Source organism: Aptenodytes patagonicus, chromosome 3 (assembly GCF_965638725.1).
Source record: "Aptenodytes patagonicus chromosome 3, bAptPat1.pri.cur, whole genome shotgun sequence".
NCBI classification, from domain to species: Eukaryota; Metazoa; Chordata; class Aves; order Sphenisciformes; family Spheniscidae; genus Aptenodytes; species Aptenodytes patagonicus.
Window position 1 is genome coordinate 48,077,940 of NC_134951.1, and position 27,918 is coordinate 48,105,857.

Genomic DNA, 27,918 nt, shown 5'->3' on the forward strand with positions numbered 1-27,918 from the left:
AGAGATGAGATGATATGTGTGTTTATAAACACATGAGAGTCATTGGTTTAACCAGTTAAAAAAGAACACAAAATGAATTTTAGATACTTATACAGCGCTAGCTTTAGTTTTCAGGAAAAGTTTTCATACCTGTTGGCTTCCCAGAAAGCACTCATTTCCAGACTACTTCTAAGATTTTGAGTTCTAAGGATAAATACTTATCCTCAGTATCTTATTTTTGACAGAAAGAACACATCTTGGGATAGTACAGGAACATTTGATAACACACGAAATACAATATACTGTTTCTGGAAACTAAAATTGCATCTAGAGGTCTACAAAGCTATTCAAGTTGTTCACCTTTTTTTGGTTTCATCTATTTTCACTTCTCTGTATATTAGTTTTCAGTTAAATGAAATGTTACAAAAAATATCAGTTACAGAAAATGGCAGGGAATCACATGCCAAATTAGAACTAAACAGTGGCCAAATTTCTTTTACGCTTAAGTCCTTCAGTTCCCTGAGCTAACTGGTGCCATTTCATGAGGAAGCAAATAGAAGAGGTCACCTCATCCTTTACAAGGTAGTTTTTGTGGCCTTTAGGAAGAACAAGATACCCGTGCAGTCCCAGACAGAGATAACCACTGAAAGTCTCCAATCATTTAGTTCACAGAAATGCTTATACCTCTTAAACAAGCTTTCTTTAGCAATCCTTTTCTCAATTTTTCCAGAGGAGCTTTGTAACTAACAACTTCCTGCAACTTAGAAAAACATGTTGTCAAGGTACAGTATTTCAAGTCCTTATACACACCCTTATGTAGAGTACCCTATGTAGTACCATACATATCGGAGAATCTTGAAGTCTTCTGTATATCTATCCTCATTCCACAGCTACAAAATGATAAAGTTGCTGTTAAACAAATTTTACTGATGGGAAAAGTGTGGCATACAGAAACAGTGCATCTCACAACCGGCCATTTTGCTGGTCACAGATCAGGAGAACAAAGCTCATGGGTTAAGTCCTCAATTAGTGCCATCAGCACCAAGTCACAGAATCACAGAAGAGCTGAGTGTTGGAAGGGACTTCTGGAGACTGCTTAGCCCAGCCCACCTGGCTCCAGCTCAGCTGGCCTCTCCAACCAGCCAGAAAAAGCTGTCAACAGATGTAGGAGCCAGTCCCTTTCACACCTTCTCAACTGATGTTTGCAGAAGGGGATAACCCCCCACCCTGCCCTTTACTACCACAATCACAAGCGTATTTAAGTGATGCCTTCTGGATAGAGACATTAACACAGACAATTTTCATTTATAGATTCAAAATAAATATGGCAGCAAAGCCATTTTCCTCTACAGTATAAGCTGGCATTAGGACAGGAAGTCTGTTCTCCCTCGAGCATCCATCAGCTATCACCTTGGAAGATACAACATGGAAAGAAACATGATGAAAAGGGCGAGAATTGGAACGTATTTGTTAAAAATCAGCTCCCCTCTCCTTCCCTCCCCCCCAGACAGCAATAAAACTTTTGCCTCCAAAACTTCATGATGCAGATTTAAAAACAGATGCAATATGAACTCTGTACGAGCATCAGGTAAGAGAAGAACGAAAGTACATGGAAATGAAGGTGGAACGAACCTTACTATTGAGTGCAGATGTAGCCTTTCAAAAGTCAAAACACTTGTCTTCTCACAAATAGGCACACTGTAATTTGCAAGCTGGGATTCAGGATGTACAGGGGCACCTTTTTGTTCTCTACAGCTACTTGGCAGTGCCAGGGACACAGCAGGGACTGGGACAAGCAACATGGCAATTACTGAATTAATTCAATTAAAGTAATAGTCTCTGTAGTTAATTCAATTACTGTATTTTGGTTTTGCTTCATTTGGTCAAATTATGCCCTCCCTTATGTCTGCAAATCTGTTTTACACCTTCATTCTTTCCCCTCACTCTTCACATTACAGGCTTAAATGACCAAATTCAGCCCTATGAGCCTGACACAGGATCAGAAGGCACCACCAAGTCCCTGTATTGCATGATTATTTGTCATCGGCTCAACCTCCTTCCAATAATCCACTTTCTAGCTAGAGGCTTTCACTTTTTTCCCCACTATTTGCTTGCAAGTCTTAATCCTAAAGATTTGTACCCAAGCCAATGAAATTTTGTCCAAGCTGAAAAACCTCAGACAATAGCTCTCAGAAGTATAGCATGACCCATAACAGGTTATTTCTGAAAACGCTGTAGAACAATTTTATGGCAGCATTAACTCTTTCATGGCATAAGAAAATAAGAGCTGTTACATTTACTGCTAAGATTCTTATGCCTCTTCTTGGCATCTAAAATTTTCAGTGTCCTCTCTTACAACTGCCCAAGTTCCGAATTTGCTCTTGGTCAAAGGTATCAGAGATAAAATTTATAAATACAACACTTGCTTTAAAATGTGTGCAAAACAAAGTCCTTTGTCCATTGTAATTTGATTTAAATTTAGTTCATTTTGTATTTCAATTATAATTGTAACACAAACTTCAAAAACTTTCTCTTCATACATTATAAAGAATTCAGAATATCATGCAACATGAAATATATAATCTTACATTAAAATTTACACCCAGCAATAAGGAGACTGAAGTTCTCATACTGTAATTGTGGCTTTGGTTTCTTTAAAATACAATTTTGGCTGCGTTATTTATATAGATGGAATACTTCATGATAAGCATTAAATCAAGATAATATTCATACTCAAACCATAAATATGTGCATTGCCAATTACTGTATACAATAATACCTCTATTGTTCATTGTATTCTTCAAATGTATCAATGCCAACAAGTGCTTAAATTATGCTGTGAATACACTCCTAATGAATAAATATTATAGAGTCATGTATCAGTAAATAGCAAAACCACCAGCACAAAAATCCCAAAAGTATAATAGTGGTCTTGAGCTAGCAGAAATTACATTTATAAAATGTTGAGAGTAGTTTCTCAAAGCAAGTTACAAATTATTTCAAGCATATACATAATCGAAAAACCTTTAAGAATGAAACCTTTAATAATGAACTTAAAGCACTGGAAAAATGAGCTGCATTTAGTGGGGAGGAGTATAGCAATGCAGGACATGTAAAGTTTGTTTTTTTTTTTCTTGTTCAGTCTGGAACAAGTTACTGAGAGTCACTGGACTTTCCTTCTTGTAACAGAGAGGTTGGAATAATTCAAGGGTGTTGGAAGCTTCAGTTCAGAGGTTTGAAACCAATTTTGTACACAGCAACTTGCACTCAGTAAGTCAAGGAAATAACATTATATATGGCCTTAAGAATCGCAGGGTTAGGACCAAAAGACCATAAACTCCTCCAGATGGTACAGCTATCTTCCAAAATAGCAATGCAGTGCAATAAGTAGCAGAACACCAGAATTGCCCATTTCACTAAAAACGTACACTTAAAAATTGGAGCTTTAATTACAGAGACAATGGGAATATTTTTAAATACAAAACCTACTCAAAGAAAACAGCTAAAATAACAAGAAACTCTCATAGCAATTGCTCAGATGATTACATAATATGTTGTCAATTTTATTAAGTTCCCGTTTTCCTCAAAATCTGTTTTTCTGTACCTAACACACAAAAATCATTAACACTAGTCAATTTTCCGCAGAGTATTTTCTCAGAATTCATCCATTAGTGTCACAGTAATCATATAAACAGAAAAAGTACAACAAATACTTTAAACTTAAACGTTAAAAGCAGTTTTTCTCTGGTTTTTTTTTAGCATTAAAAAACAAAAAAATAAAAGGAAAGTACTGCAAGACGTAGTCTGAGTAAGGAAATCCTACACCTGGACAGGTACATGGGATTTTGTTTTCATTTAATCAAAATACCACTTCTTTTAATAAAATGTTAATACTGTACTTTATAAAGCATCATGCAAAAACAGAAACAGCTTTATCACATACTGACAAAAAGGATGGAGAATCTTCATCCCATAGCCTACGTCATTTACTCACACGCCCAAATTCACAGCCAAAAGAACAAGTCGTACTATTGAGCCTGATGTGCTCTAACACAACACTGCATTTTCAACAGAGATTAACAACTGTGGAGTAGGAAAATGACCCCTTTTTCACTGGCATCACAAATAACATGCAGAGAGGGGCCCTCCTTTAAAAGTCAATTAGAGCATTAAGTCCTATTTTGCTTTTCTTGTTCTCTTCAGTGTTGCCCGTTTTTAAAAATACAATCACTTCGCTTAAATAATTCAACTTAAGTGTTTACCTTGATCAGCCATAACAATAAATTCATCAGACTGTTTACAAGCATAAAAGGCAGTGTCCCTCCTCATCTGATCTAATTTTACTATACTTCAATTCCAGTGCCTGCCTCTAACTGTGCAGTAAGATACAAAGCAAACTATGATATCCCACTGGAGAACTCATTTTGGTCAACTTTTTACCTACTTATTCTCTGCATATTCACTCCCTCTTCACATTTTGGCAATTACCCCAAAATCTCCAGTAAAATCAGAAGCACATCACCCCATTTTTACATCAAGGCCGTTAACACAGGATGAACAGGGATGCCATCCTCCTGCCACAAAAAATGACAACACTGATAATTATGGTAGGACCTGTACCTTTGCCATTCTAGAATATGATGCAAGAAGAAAACTTAGAGTAAGAGACTTGGTGCTTTATTTTGTTTGTTCTTTGGTTTTACGAAAAAAGCAAACCACTGATTTATTTAGGAAAACGGTGGGCTAAATGGAATGAACAGATTTTTCTTTTGGCTTCCTTCTTTTTGATTTTGAGACAGAACTTTTACAAAGGACCATAACACACACATCAGCTCTGTTCTTCTCACCTTCTTACTTTCTCTTAATAATCTCATAATAATCAATTAGCAGTTTTCCTCAGTGGATTCACAGCCTCAGATTCTTTTCTCTGAGCAGGTCCAGTTGGCAACAATACAATGCCAAGCTCTTGCTTAAACTTTAGCATTGTTCCATTGTTTGCTCCTTAGAAGCTCCAACAATGAAGACGCAGTAGTAGCAGAAATGTCACAAAAATCAAGAACACTACTATATTACAATTCTTTGACAAGTTTTAGAGAAGTCTACATCACTTCAGAGCATGCTTGATCAATCTATCCTGTATTTTTGCATCTAGACACCAGTTACTACCTAGCATCTCCGTACCCGTTGAAGAGTACAGAAGGAATGGCAGCCTATTTTGTACAGAAAACCAAAGACTTGCATTAAGAGAAGCTAACGTTGGGAAAGGTAATGTTTCTACAAATCTGTGACTTTTGTAACTCTAATCCTCTAACTCAAATCCTATGCTACATCTTCATTCTTTCCCTTTTACTTTTCCACCTGTGATACACAACGTATATTGTTAAGTGGCTTCATATTAACAAGTAACACAAAAACATCCTCTCCAATTTACCTATTTAAATTTCTAGAAATTTCTCTTCCATGGTTTGTTAGGAACAGTGCCTTTTGTTTATACTTATGTGTACAACGGAAGCACAATCTTAAGTAAGCTTGATTATGAATGAACGTTCTTGTCAGCTACAAGCTGATGCATGTCCATACACATGAAAGGCAGAAGTGAATCTTCACAATTTAAGGACTTCAAAGTCAGGAAATCTCTACCACCTACATTCAATCTAATTTCAAGCTCTGTTCAGCAAAGTGATAGCTGAGAAATGACAGTTACTGATCATTTTCAGAGTATACCTCAGCTGCTGCACTATTACAAGCACTAAGTCTGAAACTTTAGAAGTTACCTGAGTAGAATCAAGAAGATTATGATCATTCAACAGTAGAAAAAAAAATTATACAATCTTTACCTCTGATACAATGATCCTTCTTGGATCTGAAAAAGCCTTGTGAATTAGAGCCCACAGTCAAAATGAGGCAAGGAGATTTATCCAAGATTTACAGAAAGACTAGTGATCTAGAAACAGAACAGATACGCCCAAGGCACCAATTCAGCTCTATACAAAAGGCTCTTAAAAGCAGGGCTCACCAATTTGTTTTTTAGTTTGAAGAAAATAACAATTGCTTCAATACACAGAGCAACTACCACAGAGTAACAAGTTACTGAGGGGCACCGGCTTCATGGTGACTGCCTGCATACCCCACGGCAAATGCCAGCCATTCCAGGTAGCCTACCCTTTAATCTAACCACCTTGCATTATCAAATCACCATTACAGATAGCTAGCTAGACCTTGGATACAAATGTACATATGATTTACCAAAAAAAGAACAACAAGATGCCACTAACTTTGCAGCACGTGTGTTAGGTGTGAACTGCTTATAAATGAAACAAGGTACTTAACTTCAGATGCCCCTTGGACATCCAGTAGACAGAACCTACTGTCCCAGCTTCAGTTCTTCTATTACACTACAGCTTAACACCCCACACAATCCAGCATCATAACCTCACTTCTGTGTACCAAAAGCATAAGCAACACACACAAGCAAACTCTTCTGAAAATGTTTAACCTAGAACTAAAAGCTAGAAAAAACTGCAGAGACGTGTTTTTCCCCCCATTTTGGAGCTCTACTAAGCAGCAGCTTTTGCAACAAGAGAAGCACAAGTATGAGAGCTTCCATGTAAAACAGAGTAGCAAGGTTGTAATACATGAGTAATGTAGCTAGTGAGAAGTAATGGAATTGCTTCTGATTTGAATTGCTGAATTTACTAGGATACAACATTTGTAAAATGTAGTAAACTACAACAGTCTTAACTGTAGCATGTAAAGCCATTCCATCTTAAATAGGAAGTATGTTGCAGCAAACAATAACAACCCTGAATCGGGCAGTTGAGTAATTGTATAAAGAAGTAATTTTTACACTGTGAATGAAAAGTATTTTAAAAAAAAATTTGTGTTCTGTGTCTCAAATACTGCTAATATATAAAGACAGGAGGGATCTAGTAATTAGTAAGTCATTCTAAAGGAGAGAATGTTGATAGTTACAGTAAGTTACTAAACAGGATAATTTCCCAGTTACTGTATTATTGCCAAATACAGTTTGTCTGGAGTACACTTCAAAACAAGAGAAAAGCTTTTACATTTGCGATTTCACTACATTGGTGATTTTTCACCAGCTGTTCTAAGCAATCTTCCACACAAGTTAAAATATGCAGGCTTTTTATTTATTTTTGTTAAATCCAGAAGATATTTTGAAAATAAAAAAAAAATCCTATGGTTTTTGAAACTACCTTTGGATTTTCTTAATTTACTTTTGAATTTACATGCAAAATTCTAATTCACTTCTTCATTAATGAAAAAAAAAAATACAGCTTTTCCAGGATTAAAAGTATTTATTGCAAAGGTTAAAAATATTTGTTCCTACCTCCACTTTTGTTCGGTAGAGAATGAGACGCTTTAGGCTGCCCACTTTGGCTATGTGGTTGAAAGCCTGAGGTGGTATTTTATCACATGATGAGAGATTTAATTCCTGAAGATTTGGACACATTTCAGTAATGACCTCCAAGCATGTTTCATTGAGGAAATGGCCACAAGACAACTCAAGACGTACTAGTTCAGAGCCACAAACTTTCAAGAACCTGTAAAAAACACATTTTAAGTGAAAAATAAATGTACTTTCAGGCAAGAGTTTGAATACTGTCAAAACCTTAAGCATGTAAACCAGGAAACAGTTCCTTTCAACAGTGAAAAGCCTACAGACCACAGCTCTTATGTCACCTCCGTTAACTAAGAGAAAACATGATTAGGTTAAAGTAAATTAATCATAACCACTCTGAAGAAGTTACTTCTGAATCAAATCTGTACAAATCCAGAAGAGACCAAACTAATTAGGTTTTGAGTTAGAGAGCAATATTCAAAAAACAAAGGTAGTCTGAGAGTCAAGGCTGTTTCATCAACATTAACTTGATACTGTACATAACCTAGATATTATACAATGCTTTGTACAAAGGAATATTTGACTACCTACATTTTCAGAAACACGGAAGGCTATATAATGCTGTACATGGCATAAGGAGGCTAATGTCACTGAAGCAGCCTGAAAAAGCAATTCTACCTTGAAAACGAATTGCAAAAGAATCATTGGGGGTGAGAATGGAACAGAGAGGGCTTTTTGTTAAATTAACATTAGTCTTGAAAACTCTGTTTCGGTTTAGAAAGTTGGAACATGCTTCCTTCTTGCCATTTACTCCGAGACAATGGAGCAAAGTACAACACAGATAATGTTTGCAATGCTTTTAAACAGTCCCCAAAGCCAATTTTGACAACGGCTTGCAAGTTTCCACCAATAATTTCATATTTCTCTTTATTTCAGAAAAATCTGCAAATGTAAAAATGAGGTTAAACAAATATTTTTAAATGGATGAAATATTCAGGAGAAGTATTTTAAGACTTTCAGAAAAACATCTCATTCCTTTCATTAACAAATAAGTCAAAATCAACACTTTGTAGCTGTTCTAGAACACAGAGATTCCTAAGGACTATTTTCACATGACTTTCGTTGGAATTATAAAAATTTAAGATATTAGAAGACAAAATATCCAAAATTTAGAAACTTTGATGGTCTATGCATGAATTACACCTTCTGTCAGAGATCTTTTGTGAGAAATTCAAGCTCTATTATATCTAATCCAAGCTTTAATTAAAAACACATAAGCTTATGTCCCTTTTTATCGCAAAGATAACCTTCAAACTGTGGATCAATCACTAGGCTTGTAAGTTTGATATTTAATAGGGAAAAAAACCCCACATGTCTGCAGTGATTTTGTTATACTTTAAGTTTCTCCAGTAGAAAAAACTAAGTTCCTAACCTATGGGTGGCAGTGAGTTCCCCTTGTTACGTCCTAGAATAATGGAGCTACTTGTGAGAGAGCATGAATTAGTTTCTCATAATAAATATTTTGATCTGCTCTATTACCAGTTCTATCCTACCAAAACCTTCATGCAGACAAAGCAGCTTTAGGTTCTGACACTTTCACTGCAAAGTTAGTATTACTTTTTGGGTTTAACTGATACAATAGAAGTGCCAGAGAGACACGACGCTTCTGCTTACACAAAAACTCCTATTGCTACAACTAGCCTTCCCAAGACTTTGCTCCTGCTGAAACTTAGGACGAAACGGCTGCTGGTCTTAAAAGCAGACACATTCAGGGAGGCATTCCTCAACGACACTAAGAGTAGCACAGGACTTGAAGTCCATCTTTCAAGATCCAAGTTTCCAAACCTTCTCCTTTCCTTATTTTTTCATTACTCACTCAAGTCATACTTGCCATTCATCATCACTTTTCCTTATTCCTTTCATCTTGCACATTACGTGGCCTTAGTTTGATTACACAGCTCCTATGCAATATGGAGGGGAAAGGAGATTCCAGGGTGGCATCTCCATCCCTGGAGGCTTTCACCTGAAACCTTGACTGAGCTGATCTAGTACTGGGGACACTGGCACTTCAAGTGGGAGCTTGGAGTCAACGACCTTCAGAGGTCCCTAACATCCAACATTTCTATGAGCCTATGCAAACAGAAACAAAGAGAGGGTCTGAGACATGAAAGGGGAGACGTAAGCCCCAGAGCCACAGGGGTTCTGCTAAGTATGGCCTTTAAATCTACGCTTCCACTATTCTTGTCTAACACCATAGTCTCTCTTTAGAATCTATTTTAGCTTGTAAAATCAGAGTTTATCAAACACCAAGCACTTATTTGCTGTTTTCATACTGGATACAGTGAATTCACCTAGATCGGTAAAAGCCTTCTTATGGGAGTGTCAGAGCTGAAATGACACAATCCACAACAATTAACATCAGGTTTGTAAACATTAGGCTGCTATTTTAGGCTAGCAATAGAGTTCAACACCGCCATGGAGAAACGCAGGAAGGAAATGCCCTGGAAATCAGAGTAGAGACATATGGATTCATTGCTGATTACCAATTAGCCAATTCCTCTATTTAATGAGTGCTTTAACAATACATTCACACAGCTTCTTTCATCAACAAATTACCAGGTTTGTTTGAATGGTGATATTTTCCATAAAACCTTGTCAATCGTCACTTATTATACCTCTAGCTTTTAATTTGCTAACGGATAAATATTTTATGAATTACTCTATTACAATAATGGATGTTAGGTTAACTGCCATATAATTTAACAGGGCTTGGCTCTTATAAATGTTGGTACAGATCAACTCTTTTCTCCTTCTAGGACTATTAAAAGTTAACATTACCAGGTCAAGGAAACACTCATTTAACCCCCTAGAGACTTGGAGAAGAACTCCAGGCTCACCAGCTTGAGCAGTTATTATCCTCATAACGTTTTATTTAAATTCATTACACTTGAAACACACAGGCAGAGCAAACACAGCAATAGCAACGAGTATTGCACTTCATGGCTTTGCTGCCTTTTTGGAAAAGGTTATTTAGGAGACATTAAACAGAAAGGCAAGGGGGATAAGGGACATGCAGCAGGGTACAGGAACGAGCTGATAGGCATGAAGTAAAGAGACGAACAGAAACAGGAGGAGGAATGTGAAGAAGTCACCAACCACCACAGGGCAGAGAACATTAGGCAGAGCTGCAGAGTTCTCTGAATGATCAAGGCACCCCAGTCTTTGCACTTAACAGGCTGCTCAGGACAGAGGTTTTTGCTAATGTCTTTCTATGTGGATCTCCAAAGCCACATGGCAAAGTAGAACATGGGTTCTCATGCTTTCAGAACAAATGTGGCATTGCCTTCATACTTCTGAGACTTAACAGACACTGGGTGCCTGGCTCTGACTTAGCTCATCTGAAAACAAAAAAGACCCCAAAAAAGCACTTTTTACCCAAATCAACATTTCTTCAATACCTCTCCTTTAATCACTGAGGACTGACTGGTTCCTGTTTTTAGTCTCTCCTCCTTTCTGCACAGTCATCCATCCCTTTAGTTTTATTATCAATATTTTATACACACAATTTCTGAAGTGATTTCCCTTCATCCCTTCGTGTTTGTTATGAAATATGACTGACTAAACAACCTAGAATAATGTGAACATGTACATTTCTTTTGCTAGACACTGGATTGGGCTTTTCCCTCTAAGTTCATCCTCATTCTAGACTGCAGCATTTCAGTGAGTTTTTTTGGTTGTTGGGTTGGGGTTGGGTTTTTCTTTTTTTTTTTTTGGGGGGGGGTGTTTTTCATTTGGTTTGGGTTTGTTTGATTTTGTTTTTTAATAAAAAAAAGGAATCTCACTTTCCATTACCTTCTGCCTGCTTTCAAGAACTGCTGCTCATTTTTCCCCCCTTCAGCTTCAGCTTTTGGGAAGTAAGTTAGTCATAGTGAAATCCTTCTGAAACATCAAATATATCTATTAGCAGTTAGGACATGATTTGCTCATGCTGATGTTAAACCCATCATGATCATGGGGTCACTCAGTCTATTAACAACTTCCAATCTTGTAATTCACATCTGTATCATAAGCATATCCGATGAGCCAAAGAAAATCCAAAATTAAAATATGAAGGTACATGTCAGAACTGGCTGCATAAGACCTCCCAAACAAAATCCTCAGAATACCTTTAGACATATGCTTATGAGGGTACTGAACACATCACATTTGCTCCAATGGTTTCTAATGGAACTGCACTGGATCCAAAACTTACACTTCATGGTTAGCATAATGATCCTCACTTACTTGACATCCCATGGTTCAAACTTACTAAAAACTCTACAACAAGCAAGGATCATAGTCCAGTTCTCTCTCATCTACTCATCCTTCCTAAACACAAGTAGCTACCCAGTTTTATATTCCTTTAGTGCAACTACCCCAACAGGTTTCAAACATGCTGATTTTACCAAATCTGTTTTCAATGAAAATCTTAGGTACTCATTTTGTAGTCATTGACATATAACCCACTGAATTTGGTGTCCAGGGTGGGGGGGAAAGCAACTTCCATTTATGAACAACATAGGGTTGGACAGATATTTTTTTCTTTAGCACTTTCCCTCGTAGTGTTACCTTACGCTTGCATCCAAATCAGGGACGTTACCTCCATTACTTGACAGAAATAACATTGCCCCATCTGCCTAGCCCTCCTTGGTATCGCCCTCCTAGAACCAGTATTTCATTAAAACAACCGCTGCAGTTTGCTTCAAGTCAATTACAGACTCCCTCTGGCTACTCAGGTCTCCTGCTTTCCAGAGCCTGCCACCAGACAAGAATAACGTCAAAAAAAACCCCAAAACCAAACCAGCCACTTGGATATTATTCTTCCTCATTTCACTTCTAAGATTTTGAGGTCTTCTCTTTCTTACTGTAGTTCTATCAATATTACTATTTGCATAGACTTGGCAGAGGACTTCATAATCCCAACCTGTCCTGCAGTTACAGTCTTGCATTTAATCCAAGGCCATACCAGAGGTACCATTCCTGTATCCCTGGCAGCTTCTGTTGTCTACTGTTCTAAAATCTTCTGTTTTCCCTGCAGTCTTCATAATTAAGGAGACAGTTTACTTGCTTTACACAGAAGGTTTACATATTTGAATAAAATCAACCCCTAATGTTCTATGCAAGTTTAAACTTCATGCACTTTTCCGTTTTCTCCCCCCAAACACTGAAGCACATTCCTCCTCCTTTCAGTCAGTGAGTTGTTTTCCACTCCAGGTAGTTTCCAAAGTTGTGGTGACTGCATATTTGCATGGCGGCTTTTGATACTTCCGTTCATCAGCAGACACCAACTTCTGGGATCATGGTCTCTGCACTGATAGCGCAATTAATATAAAAAATTCCAAGTTTCTAATTGACTCTGGATCATAACATGTGACACCAGCCTTACAGCAGAGATCTGAGGACCTAAAGGAACTATGACAAATTTACCTATGTAATTTAAAACAACGACATTTGGCTTGTGGAATTATATTTTAAGATATTTCTTAAAGTCACGTCCAGATATTTTTATACTCACAATGACATTTTTCCTTTCAGGACTGCTGTGTTACACAACAGCAACAGCGTGTAGTCCAGATAATTGTAATAGAAGTGTTAAGATTGGTATGACTGGAGAACGAATGGGTACACACAGGTGTGGAAGCACAAGAAAGAACAAATGGCAACGCAAGGGCTGGTAGAGCGGTGTGTGTTAGTGGAAGTTAGATTAGCAGGTCATCAAGATCCTTGAGCATATGTATGTGCAGTTTCTCAGGAGACGCAGATTAGGAGACAAAGGACGGAGGTAGCACAGAATGGCGAGACGACACGCTGGACAAAGTGGTTTGGACACATATCGGTTGACTTGGTGCATCCGAGTATGCATGCATGGGAGTGAGACTGAGAAACATAATTTTGTTTTTAAAATGAAGTCACCCTCCCCTTCCTCCAAGACATTCTAATTGTTACAACGTTATTTTCTACTCTAGCATGTATTAAACTTCTTTTTTGTCAGCAAACCTTAAAACATTGCATGCAAGTAAGGAGACTATTAAGTACCTGATCTTGTGCTTTTCTCAACACAGATTAAACTAAACTATTAAACATGCAAAACAAACATTATTACTTAATCTCAGTTACAGCAACCCTAGGTTTTACTAAAAACTGTGGAAATTAAAAAAAGAGAGACAGATGTGATTTTTACATTGAGAATCCCTGTCAAGTCGCACATTATTCCTATTTTCTGTGACTGAGTATTTGATGCATGTTTCAGTAATTTCTCTGACCTTCCTGCTAGTTTGGTTCGTAGCACAGCCTCACGAAGTTAAACACTGTCAAAATACACCTCTATTAAACAGCAACTAAAGCCTTCAAATGTTAACAGCAACAAAATTGTTAAAGAAATATCCCTGGATGTGTTCGACATGCAAACACTGCATCACTAACCTGAAAATAAAACACTATTAATTCATTTTCACAGTATAAAATGTTAGAAGTAAATAAAAATCCCAATACCTCAGATATTTAAAGCAAAAGAGTTTAAACAATCTAATGACATTATCAGTGATACAAAGAAATATGCATGCAGAACTCGATTTTTAAACTGTCACCGTCCTTGAGCTGTTTAAACCTCAGAGCGTTTATTCAGCATCTCGATATTTAGTATACCTCCAGTCAACTTGCCTCACTTTTCCTATATAGGTCTTATCCTCTCACGCTGATATTCCCCTGGCATGAAGAAATTCACCATACCTCTAACGCCAAGAGAAATGCAGTGCTGCTTACGCAACGCTTGAGGTGAAATCTTTGTTTATTCCCCGTCACTTGCATTCCAGACACTTGAGACTGCTCAGATACTCATTTAATTTGTCTTTCACTTTTCCGTATACTTTTAGTTCAATCTAGATGATAAAGTTTAGTTAATTTATATTATGTGCCGAAATGAAAACTTTATGATAGCCATTTTTTGCCCTAAGGAGTAGACGTTATCAATAAGTTAAAATACCTTCAGCTTTGCCTCGGGATGTTCATATGCCTGAAGCGTTCTATTTTCTCATGATAACACAGTATTTGCTTCAGTCACATTTCTTAAAATTACTCTTTTTAAAAATTTTCTACTTCAATACATTTTTGCAAGAAAATATATATTTTCAATTATTTCTTACAATCACGTCTACATGAACCTTTTAAAGCAACACACAAATTTACACAAGCTACTTAAGATCGTCGTAAGAAACAGATAAAAACATTTCTGAAAGATATTTGCCACAATGAAATTCGAGCGAGAGTAGCATTTAAACATGCCCTGACTTGCAGAAATCATAACCTAAACTGTATAGCTGTAAGAATGAACCTAACTATCAGTTTTGAATTCAACAGTGCCAACTGTAACACCAAATGCTGAGAAAAGTGCAAAAATAAAGAAAACAAAATAAAAAACAGGCCCTGTAAAAGTGAAATGCTGTTATCTATGAGGATAAGGTATTTTGGTTTTAGCATTTTGCTGTTTCTATACTGCAGCAATTTGTAGTGTTTGTGAAGTTATTTACAAATTTCATTTAGCAAATAATGTTTTTTCTCCTTGTATTGACAAATATAGGTTGGCCTTTTAAAAACAGCATAAACGGAGTCCTTCAAATTGTTACAACTCCTAGGCAGAATTCTCTACACCTCCAAGTAGCTGGCTTGACAGCTATTCATGGTCGCTTATGCAGCAACTTATCACAAAATTTATAAACTTGAAGTATTGGAATAAGCAATTTAGGCTCGCTTGAACTTAACCTCAAGTTAGAAGACGACTTTTTCATCAATTAAATCCAAAATAAAATATGCAGCTTGGTATTCTATAGGAACACCTCATTGCCTTATTTAAAAATTTCCATTGCAGAAAGAAAAAGAGAATACCAAGACCAGAGAGGGAGCCAAAGAGAGCAGGATAAAGAAAAACCAAACTGATTCAGAAACATTCATGCAGTAGGCAGCAAGAGAAGACTTTACACCAATAAATGTAGTGGTACATGTCTTCTGCTGTTACATATAGAGACAGACAGAAATATGTAAGTATTTAATTTCTGCAAAGGACAACTTCAGTCTGAAAATTTGATTAAGTTTTTAGTAACAGTTAACATCAGCAGGTAACTGATAAAAGCAGTAATACACTCTCCCCAGCCAACTGACAACCTCCTCTGCAAGACTCATACTCTGAAGAGTAAACTGGAAAGAAAATTTAAGTGTGAAATAGGAATTCCTAGAGAAGTCAAAGTACCTCCATTCTTTGGAAACTCTGTTCTGCATAATATCTCCCAAAAGTCAGGCTGGGTGAGGAACATCTAGAAATCAAAAAGGAAAAATTGTGGGGGTTCATGACTACGTGTCCTGGATGCTGCAATATCCACATGGTGGTGGTTTAATGACAGCCAGGGCAATAAAACTAAAACATTACTTGACAGATTTCTCCTTTGAGGAACAGTATCTCTTACCAGGATGCTACTTTTTTGAAGAAAGTTACATTAATGCTTTTGAAAAGCAAGTGTTGTTCTAATAAGTCTCCTGTATTACTAGATACTTCCATAGCATATGAGCAGCAAATTTTCCTTTCCTGGAGGTCAGCAAATTTGACAAACCTGCTGATGAAGATTGTCAAAAGGAAAATTTGTGTTTGGAAATTCTACTAGAAAAGACACTTCTACAGAACAAAGAGTTGCAAAATTATTTCTGTATTAGGAAAAAGAAAACCTTCAAAACCAGACCTAGTTACAGTGGAGAATTTTTGATTCAGAAGTAAAAATTCTGAGAAGTCACACCTGAAAATTATTTAGTTCACAACTTTGTTTCAAAAATCTATGATTGAACTGCCATTCCCAGACTGCATGTATCTCTTCCAAGAAATCTGTATTTCTAGGAAAAAGTATAACTTCACAATTGTATCAATGTCCAAGAACAACTTTTCCCCATTGTTACAAATAAATATCACCCATAATAATGACTATAAATTGACCATGTTTATTCACAGATTATTATTAATAGTCAAACAACAAATATTTATTATTTTAGAAATGCTGACTACACGTAAGTGTGGCTATTAGTTCAGCACTGGAGTAAAAAAAAAGTCATTAGCAATAAAGCCATTTTCAACTAACTGGAAGTCAGAAATGCCAGAACTGCAAAGTTTATAATTCTCTGAATTTGGACATTCATTGCTTTCAAGACTACAAAAATCTTTAGCAGTACTGCATTTTCAAAAAAAATAATGAAAATTAAAATAAATTGCCATGAAGATGCACACACTTTAAGTTTTCAAAAGACAGATTTAATAGCTAAGCATCAGAAAGCAAGCACTTCATCATTTCAGAGTTAAATTCTCAATTAAAGCTTGCATAATTATCCTCTGCATAACGTGTCTAATATGAAATCCAAATTTAGGAGTAATGTTTGTACCCCATTCAGCAACTAGCTGATGCCTGTCTCCTTTTTCTACCAACAAGCACAAAAGAGCATAGGGCTCTTGGATTGTACTGGAAGGTCAGGAAAAAAGGAAGCGACATTCTCATCTTGACAAAGTATTCCTTCAAATTATTTTACTTCCCCAGGGAAGGCACCCAGGCACCAAAGGAAAGAAAATGTTTGAATACTTGATTTAACCTTTTTATTTGGAAAACAAATGAGAGTTAAGACAATTTTTTTTTTAAGATATATTAAACATTTCTGTTTCTTATCAGTCAAGCTCTGCTTTCACCTGCCACTGCTGATTAGTTGAAGCAGCAATTTTTGCTTAAATGAAATGCATTGATAGATGCTGTTTAACTAATGCAAACGAGCAAAGAAGCAAGAAATGATATGTTAAGAAAGCAGAGAACATGGCTGTTATACAGAGAAGAATCCCTGCGAATTTGTTGTTTTAATGACCTACAGCACAGTCATATTTTCAGCTCAGTGGAAGATGCACATGCAAACCCCCTGTTTCCCAACAGGGCTAATGTTTTAAATCATTTTTATGAAAATATTTGCATTTACATTGCACTCCAGTGATTACTTAGGGCCCATACCTTGTAAGCATGCACTGTAATCAGTTTATTACTGCAGCCATTCTAATACAGTCCTACTGATGACTCATCTGTACAAAGAACAACCGCAAACATTTTCTTCATGAGACAGACTTTTGACAGCTTGGTTCTAGTGGAGTCTTTTAGAAGCCCAGGAGAAAGCAAAACACTGCTTCCCATGGAAGAAGCCTTTCAGTCACAGGCAGTTTGGCACATGCAGACTCGACATACTGAAATGGACTTTTGCTGCTGTATCTACTATCTCTTACTGTTTCAGCTGTTGTTTTTTTCTACATCATAACAATCACACCCTTTATAGTAAATCAAAGACATTTCTTGTCTTTTAATAAGGTTTCGAATACTTAGTGACTAACTACCGTGCAGCAGCTCTGCAAACAGAGCTTGTCAAAATACTTCTGTACATTTAGCACTGACCTGCTAAATCCAGAAACAGAGATGGCTCCCCTGTTTCCAGTCCAAGATAAATTCAGCCACTGGATGAGAGTGCAGCGAGACTGTAGGTATTCCAGAGATGTGTCATTAATCCTTGCCCAGTAAGGTTGTAAACTGAGATGAATATACTGTAGAGGATCACAGCAATGTTGATACAGTAGCTTACAAGTTTGCGCTAGTCTACACAGGTCTGGTACTGTAAGGTGACTCAAAATCAACTGGATGAGCTATATTAAAAACAGAAAAAAGTCACAGATGGTCATATAGCACTTGAAATGTTAAGGGAAAACTGCGAAGGAATAAGAAAATATGTTCTAACTTCAAAGAAAAGTAAATCCTTTTACTTAAAAGTAACTTCTCGAATAAGTCATTGATTAACTATTAAATAGGACTGCACTGCCTTCTCCATTTGACAACATATTAAACAAGAAAGGAAAAAGCAGGTCAGCATATGAAAGTGACAGGAAGCTTTCAAATTAGAAGTTTCTTTACCCATGCTAATTTAAACAGTGATATATATGTAAACACTATGTTTACATATTTCCCTTCACAATGTCTGCACTGCCGTTGATCAGAACACTGAATTGGCATCCTCTTTCTTCTCTGGATTTGGTTTTTAAGATGGTAGCATATTTGCAGAGTACATGGAAAAAACATACCATGTCCCGGTTTCCCCACACCTTGAACTCATTTCAGATTTATTCCTCTGCTCCCTGCTTTAAAAATCGGTGGTTTGCCTTCTACCTTATATCCTCTCCCATCCATGCTGGACTATGCAACTAGGTAAAAAATTCAACATATTCAGATCTTCTTTTACAAAGTAATCTCTTCCCTGCTGTAATACTTTGAGAGCATTTTTGTTCTATGCCAGAGTCAAATCTGCAAGGCAAAACCCCTTTTTACCTTTATCAGATTGAATCATCTCTGCTTCAGAATAATCACCAGCCCTTCTAACTAGCACCACTATACATGTTTTTCTAACGACTTATCTCACACTCAGAAATTAAGAAATATCCCCTGTCTCCTATGATGCTCTGTTTTCCTTTCTAAAGGAAGATCAAGACACACAGACACATAAATACTCACTTTAGGAAGTAACAAAAATGCTCAACAAAAACAATCTCCTTTATCTTAGAAACTGAGAGAAAATGCACTTGAAAAATTAAATCTAAAAATTAATGTTTACTTTACCAGGGCTCTCTTTTAACAGCTATAATTACCTGCATTCAAGTTAAGTAACTAAAATTGACTAAGACTTTTCAAGCAGAGTGGAAAACAATAACTCGCTGAAATGAATCAGTGTAAATTACAATAAAAACCAAAACAACCCACAAGCCAGCTTAAACTGAAGAGAGTCCTGCGGCCATTTCAAAATACCATAATGTTTCATTTTAATGTCTTGTAAGGATTCATAAAACAAAACCGCCAAAAATGAGACTAAAATGCTTGACATAAAATGAAAATGAAGCTTTTCGTGAGATCCAAACAGACTGTACTTCCAACGTACCAGTTCATGCAGCTAGCTTCCGCCTCCCCTCCTCCCCCCTTCATTTTTGGAAGAGAAGAAATAAGAAAACAATCCAACTTCCTGCAAAATGAAAAATGTTACTTCCTACTCAGCTCCAGATTTAGTGTTTGGATTTCAAACACAATCTACGACTCTTCAAAAAATTTAACTTCAACTCCAATGCCAAAATACAGTGTTTGCATATACTCCAGTTTCTCTCAAGTTTGATTTCTCTCCTCGCTCCTCCTTCCCCCTAAAAACAGCCCAGGCTTTTTGTCTCTGCAGGTGCCTCCAACTCTCACCTCAGCTTGATGCAGAGGATCTGCGCAGACATTTCAATGTGACAGCAATAGATACATAAAATATATATAACAACTCCAGGTAATATATTATAATCAACAAAGTTTGCTCCTAACTGACATTTAGTTTGTTGGCGTTTTGGTATCTCAGAGAGAGCAAACTAACTAGGAGCTAACATAGATATAATCCCAAGTTAATACCTTGATTTTTGTTTGGCTCAGACCCATACTTCAGCTTAAAAGCTGCTTAGCACAGTTTTGTTTGTCATTCTAATAGCAGATACCTAAACGTATACCTATTTTTCTAAGGCCATCAATTCACTTCAAATAATTTTCAATATTCTGAAAGACAGCTTCAAACCATTTTGCAATCTTTCAGCTATTTCACACTCTGTAAGCCACCTAAAGATCTATTTTATGAATGTCTTTTCCCTCAGATTTTTCCCATGCTTATTTAGTAAGTTTTCTAGAGAAGAGAGCTCAGCACCAAAGGCTGCACAGTTAGCTAAATTTATTTCTACGATTAATGCGGCATAATAATGTCTGATAAAAACAAAGTAACACAAATTTTGTTCAATGGAAAAAAAATATTTTGTGACTTCTAAGCAGTAAAGATAATGGTGAATGAAACTATAAATGCCTCACCAATGTCCCTTTACACTAACTGATGACTTCAGTGAGTATTTCATAACATACAGGATGCTGGAATCTTTCCACACCTGAGATGAAATCTCTTATCACATGAACATCTTAATCAGAAAACAATAATCCTTCTTTATTTTTTACTGAAATTATGCAACTTCATAATATCTAGAATGAAAAAATATAATGAAATGTCACTGCTATGACATTAAGATATAACGTACTTTTTTTCTGGCTTTTGATTAAAGTTGATAACAGGTTCCAAGCCTACAGGCTAATAACCATTAATCACCGTTAGTCTGGAGTCTGGTGTCTGTCAGAAATCCGCTTTTTATGTATGTGTATCCTAGCATAAAGTACAATTTGATACCATAATGAGTATGTGACATGATGTGCTGTATTGTGCTACACTGTGTTCATGGTGATTCCAAGAATGCTGCAGAATTGAGTATCTGCTTTGAAAACTAATTTCGTAACACGGTTTCTCGCAAACAACTGTTTTTACTCTGCATTTATGAAAAATTATGGCAACCATTATTGTTTCACACTTCCTTATAAATCGATCAGTAAAAACAAAGATTATTGGAAAAACAATACAAAGGAATAGAAAGAAGAAAACAAAATATAATTTATACAACACTCATCACCTTTTTAGGCTATGATGGACCAAAAGTACAAAAGTACTTTCTCTCCCACTTCCAGGGCAAACATGGTACATGCTAGCTTTAGAGATGTGGCGAGATCAACACCCACTACAGTGAAAACCTCCAAAAACTGGAGGTTTCCAAATCATAAGTTTCCGCAACAATTCAACAAACAACAGTATACAAATTCATTGTGTGCCGTTTGAGCACAAAAAAGATCCTGATTCATACTTGATCTGTGTGTGTTTTACCATCATCACAGTCTCCGATTGCAGCGTCTTACATATATGTTATATTTTTTAATTTATACTTCAAAATATATGCATCTTAAAAAACCAGACATCTTACCCACTGCATCAAAGTTCGCTTATAAGCTCAGACAGGATCTTCATCACATTCTTCAATACATGGGGTAAAACTTTACCAATGGTGTAGCTCCTAATAGTACTTACCTACCCAAAAGTTTCTCCAGCTTTTTTAAGCTTTTTTGCTTAAAACAAAGCAATAAAACAGAAAGCAATAACCATTTGTACCCAATAAAATTCTTTCTGCGGCTACAGCACAATAATGCAGAACTTGGTTTGGTCAGAAAATAATGCTTGGATGCTGGTCAAACCTAGAATATCTGCACTTTCTATAAATACCCTCTTTCAGTTCTTCAACGTGAACCCCTCCAATATGAAAATATATTGGCCTATGCAAGCCACTCATTCAGAAACACACAAATGAATGACTTACAATTTTTTCATTCTGCAGCTAGAGCTGACACAGCTTAGACTAATTAATTAGAATTGATACTAAGACATGCTCAGATAAAGGACAAAGGATATGTCCACAAAAAGGCAAAGAGAGAAGGCAGGAAGAAGATGGTATTCTAGGGCTTTTGACATTCCTCAACATAGTTTAAGAAAACACAGCCCCTAGTTCCACCATCCTATAGCTTGCACCAGCAAATGCATACACATTTAATAGCGCACCTGAACACATGAAAAGTGGATCTTGCAACTGTTTCACAAAACACAACCATTTAAGTCTCTCTTTTCTTTATTCTACTCACATAACATGCTTTGGCAGAGTGGGCTTTACATCACCAGGCTATAGGCTCTGATCCTCTCAGCAGTGAAAGGCTGTAAAGGTTTTTAAGCCCCTTCTTGATTCAAAGAACAGAAAAGGATCTTACTGACAGACTGCACAATCAAATAATCGAGACTCCAGACGGACTAAGGCTGGAGAGATCTTCTCCATGTGCCATTGCTCAGAGCCTAGTCTGCTACAGCAACTGGCAGTATATTGGCCATTAACCGAAGGGAATCTTGTGCCATATGGTTATTAGCTGTTAAGACAGCTTTTAAGACCCTCATGAGTTTCTCCTTCCAAAGAGAGGCGTAAAATCTTGCTGATTATCTGAAAGCCTAAAAATATTAGTTCTGGAAAGATGTAAGAAGTTTACTGTTGAGGGAAAAAAAGTGTATGACACTTAAAAACGCTCCTGCTTATTGCTCCAACTCTTCTATCTAAGTATCATTTAAGGGATGCAGATCTAACATTCAAGACCCATTTTCCTGGAACATAGGTGCCAAATCCACATTTAGCGGTTAAATTCACTTCCCCAGTAGACATGAACAGCTCATAAATCTTGTAGGCAGCTTTAGGAAAAATTGGCTTCAAGGAATGACAAAGATGTCATTTATATCTTTTTTTATCAAAATTTATACAAAAAATATATTTTGGACGTCAACATGCAGGATTTCTCCTGGCTCCCCTCTCTGGAGAACAAAAGGTAGGTTCTTGGTACCTGGCACATCTTGGTGAGTCTCAAACTGCAAAACAGGTATGCTGTGGCAGGTATACCTCACCTTTCTCAAAGGCTTTTAACTTTTTCAGGCCTTCAGGTCTCAAGCATTCCTGCAAAGCCAACTAAGACTAAGGCCTTGCTCCTTCCACCTTACAAACAGCACACGTTAGTCAAAAGATAACTGGGAAGAAAGACAAGGACATGAAATCTCTCCTAGAAAATCCTTCCTCAGTTTTAAGGTAATTCTAGAGAACAGATGATTGTACAAGTACTTCACAGCTACTAAGGGCTGGTTAACACCGTCCATGAGCAGAGAAGGAAAATTCTCTCACCTAGTTCATCCAAGACTTCACACTTTCTTCTAAGGAAGTCTGTGCCCCAGGAGTCGAGCATTTTTCTCTTTTGTTGGCAGGAGCAATCTAGACTCTGACAATGTTTTTAGAGCTCACACTGCAGCAAGCCATTCCTAATGCCATTTTGAGGAACACCACAGTCTATGAAAGGATAGTCTACGGAAGTTTCAGAAAGACAACAAAGGCAAAACAAAGGCTGGAGGAACTACTGCCTACTTTAAGATTAGCACAGAAGACCATTCAGCCTGTGTATTTTGTGAATTATGGAAGGTAGTATGAAACAGCCTGAAACAGCTCAAATAAGGAATAGGCATATGTATGAAGACTTAGAACAGTTACACGTTAACAATCAACATGAACTTATAAAAAGATACAATTTTTCATGTAATGTATCAATCAAAACTGGAAGGAGTCAGCGGTTGCCTTACTTCATCGTTACAAGGTTCGAACACTTCCCAGAAAAATCTGACACTTGTCAGTCTTGAAGACAGCATGCAGGGTACTGTTCCCATATCTGATGCGATAAAAAACTGTCATACTACAAAGTACAACATTTTTGTTGTTCTGATACCCAAACCTTCCAGCTGGACCAAGAACATAGGAGACTGGGATTTCTGCTGTCACAAAACCAGTCCAGAAATAGTCTTTTGTAGTTTTCTGATAAATATTCCACCCATATTTTCAGTCTCTTTACATCAAAGCAGAAGAAAAGAAAATGTGCTTGGTATTGATAGACCACATAAATGCATTCATGAAACCAAATGTTAAAAAATGGATAAAAAAGGAAGCCGGTACACAAACAGGAAAGCAGAAAAGCACAATAAAGTACATGGTGGCAGAAGTTCATAGGAGTAACAGGACTACACAAATACTTCCTAAATTATAATCTTAAGATGTATAATCATGTGGAACGGAAGAGAGATTAATCAATCTCTCTGGTAATCTACTATACTACAAATCAATTTATCCAGTCTTTTCAAACAAGACTTCCTAGATTTAAATCAGGTTTTCTCTACAATTAATTTCTTTGAATGACTAAAACCAACACATTTTCAAACTTTCGAACTGTTATACATTTTAAGATGTTCTGGAATCAGCTGCACCTTTGCATATGCGAAGTACTTTCTTTACTTCAATACTGATATACAAGCACCGACAGCAAAATATATAAAACATGATATGGACTCTGGGGGAAAAAAACCACCACTAGAGCTAACTCAGGATGAAGTTAGTATCCTCATTTATTATTCCACTGCAGCAGCAACAAAAAAAACCCCAACAAACTCAAGAACTGAAGAAGACTTAAAAGAGAAGATAAATACACAGGAGAAAGATGGAAAGAGCTGTTACATTCTCTTCCTCTCTCTTTCCTCTTTACAAGCACAGCAAACTTCTGCAGTTTACTAGGGCACATGGTCACCCAGCCATGACCTTCACGTGCCGAACTGGGGTACTTAGAGACAAAAGATGTGACAAAACCAAAATACTATTTGATTAGATCACGTATTTCTGAAAGTGCCCTGCAATCAGTGACAGCATCTCTCACCATCCTCCCTTTGCTTTCAAAAGCGAGTCTGATTCAAGCCACAAGCACCCTGAGCATTTGATGAGTTACTGCAGTAAACAGACACTTGCTTCTTTTGCCAGACTGCAGTACACTGAAGAGCAGGAACAATCATGTCTCTGCCCAAGTCCAGAGGTCTGACCGGCAAGTAAAGGCTCCTTTCCACTATGTGCAAACCCAGTTTATTTCAGGAGAGGTGAAGACAATTATTTCATCTCTCAATTCTTACTGTAACTAGGGTACTATCTCCATAAACAGCTACACCCCACTGAGAATTTCCTGGCCTGCACACAATATTCAGTAATCATACTTCACAATCTCATTATACTGGAAATTACAGGAAAGAAAATATTTATCTACACTGACTCTGAGCACACTTGCAACTGCTCTGCTGCCAGGGGATCTGAAAGGAGTAGTTTCTTCACAACTGTTTTCTGTGCTAATGATAGAATAAAAAGTAGCAAACATCAAAACAAGACAGTGTACAGAAGTCCAGCTATAACACTTTTTACCTGCACCATGATTCAAAACTTAGCTGGATGGAAGAACCTTATTTCATAATAACATGAAAATATTATGGCAGTTTCAAGAACAAAGTTCTGGGTTTTGTAAGAGAGATAACAGGAAAAGAAACTTAGCCTATTACAAACTATTTTCACTTCCAGATCTTGATTCGATCTTTTCATATCTCTTATATGTCTTCTGCATCAAGCATGAGGACTAAAACTACTGGAAAACTGCCAGAAGCTTCTAAGTTCAAGAGCTAGAAATTCAAGGCTAGAATAACTGGTGTAAAAACAGTGTGTGAGTGGACAGATTCTTGAGAAATAAAAGTGCAACAACTATGCAAATACCAGCAAAGTGGCTTGCTAATATCCATCCGTGGAAGTAGACAGACTTACATAATTCAGGCATAACCATACAGTAACTGCAGGAGATTCACAAAAGAGTGCAAGGAATTCTAACTGGAAAAAACAACAGTCTTGACCAGTACCCTATAGAGCACCTTTGCACCCCTAATGATCAAGACAAATACATTGAATATAAACATGCTTTTCTTACCTCATAAGGCAGTTTATCAAAATATCCGTTAGTCGGCCATTCCCTGAGGGTAACAATGCTGAACTGTTTATTAAGGGTGTCCATTCCACAGCCATACTTCTCTTCATCCTCATCTTCATCAATATCGTTCATATCAATCATGGAAGTCTTAAGTGAAAGCACAGGTCTCTCTTTCACGCCGTGTAGTACTACTGCATCCAATTCAGTGTAATAGTCCAGAAGAGAGCTGTTCACTTCCAGTCGGATTAAGTTTGTGGGAAAGTTTACCTGTTTGATACAAGGTGTGAATTGCCGAGCCTGAGGACCATTCACCTTTGTAGGTGCCTCGGACCAAAGGATTTCCCATCTGTGAAAGAAAAATTGCACACGCAGACAGTATAGGGATTAAAATCAAAGTTACTAAAGCAATTCCTGAACACAGTAAGAGTGCTTCTCTGTCAGAAGTATTTAACAAGTGAGAAACATGGTTGAAAAGCCAATGAAAATTATGTTTTCCCTAGATGGAAAATATCCTAAGGATGAATTTAACAGGGCACACTAATTCATGACCTTAGCGTATTTTCTCTGCATTGCTAACCAACAAAACAAGCTGTATACTGATAGTCACGCACTTGTGTCAGAGTACTATTATTCATGCATAATTTGTTCTAACATCTCACAGGTAAGGTAATCGTAACAAGTGGATTACAGATGTCTTCACAAGTATGCAGGGAACAGTCTTGCCACGTAACCCAAATATACACTCAGCTGACCTCTCTTATTTCCCACAAAAGGTTTTCACAAAAAAAACCAAAAGCCATAGCTTAGACTCTTTAACATCAAACCTGTTCAAATTGCAGCATCGCAAATTATTACAAAAATAATCTAAACTCTACTTTGTTTATCTGTCTAGGCAAGCAAACTATTCCTTTTAAAAAGTAATTCACTATCAAATTACCAAAGAAAATAGAATCTTCAAGTCATTTTTGAAAAGGTCCTTTGCAAAAAAACATTAGCTTTTCCAAAACTGCTAAACTGAAAAGTTTTTCTCCTCTTTGGTCCAATGACAGAAGGAGGTTCAGGGCATGCACAGAACTTCCATACATACATCCTTACTTTCACACACAGACCTCAAATCTCCTCCAGTAATGACAGTGAAACCTGCTGCCAATTGAGTAATCCGGAGAATCAAGTCTTATATTCATTAGGTCTTCAGTGCTCCCAAACTCGCCAAAAGGCCTGAAAACAGAAATATGCTCTTTATATCTGCATGGGTCCTTACCCAGTGCATGGATTTTAGAGGTCCTTCAGTCACTGATGCCCATCTTTTCCTCCATCAAGTCTAGTTAATTCCTAAAGAAGGAAGCCTCCAGCAGCCACTGTTGCTACTCCCTTTGACAGTACAATTACAGCGATCTCTGCATCCCGTGTGCATAACCCAGACACTTCCACATCTACTCCATCTCCTTCCGATCACCCTAGTCCCAGCTTCAAGGATTTCTCTCAGGCTACGTGTCCTATCACATGGGTCTCAGAAACGCTGTATCTGCTCCCTAGTACCTCAGCATCTCAGCTTTCCCTGTCAGATACCACTACTCTGAACTTACAAGTATTGCTCAACACTTACATACTGCAGAACACACGGGGGAAAAAAATTAATTAAAAAAAATAATCAAACATGCTTTATTTTCCAGAACCAAATGCTTAAACTTTGTCCATCATGACAGAAAGTAAAACGTATGTAAGGACTTTCATTAAAACATAGCACATGGTATAAATAAGGCTTAGAAGCTTGGTATTTGCTACTATTTCAAGGATAGGAAAATTAATCCGTATCGGCTGAAACTTCCATTTCACGATGGATGTTTTCAGGTATGCACAGATAAACTTTCCTATCCTACATCATGCCACTGTCCACAAATACCTTACAGTAGAATGGGAAGCCTGCAGAAGTCTTCTGTCAAAGGAAAAAAAAAAGTCATGAACTAAAAACAAACATGCAGGACTGGTGAATATATGGCACATCAGAAAGTACCAGCGTAGAAGAGTGGACAACTCTACCCTAAGGTTAACAGTTTTTATAAGAGAGACTTATTACTAAGAGACCATTTCATTCATTTAGGAAATGAATGTCAACTCGTGGCAAAAAGTAACAGATGTAGTCCCACTGTCACGCCCTCTCACATCGGTCAATTCCCTAAGCAAATACTTAATGTTGGC

The 27,918-nt window shown here is 37.1% G+C and overlaps 1 protein-coding gene across 2 annotated transcripts in view; it reads right to left on the reverse strand.

The window, feature by feature from the left end:
- FBXL4 (F-box and leucine rich repeat protein 4) overlaps positions 1-27,918 on the reverse strand; it is a 68,693-nt gene that overhangs the window by 24,333 nt on the left and 16,442 nt on the right. For both annotated transcript variants that reach the window (XM_076333279.1, XM_076333280.1), the window contains exons 4-6: positions 25,720-26,065; positions 17,836-18,080; positions 7,331-7,544 (exon numbers count right to left, since the gene is read on the reverse strand). In XM_076333279.1, coding sequence (XP_076189394.1) covers positions 7,331-7,544; positions 17,836-18,080; positions 25,720-26,065 — 805 coding nt within the window. The remainder of the gene's footprint in view (positions 1-7,330; positions 7,545-17,835; positions 18,081-25,719; positions 26,066-27,918) is intronic.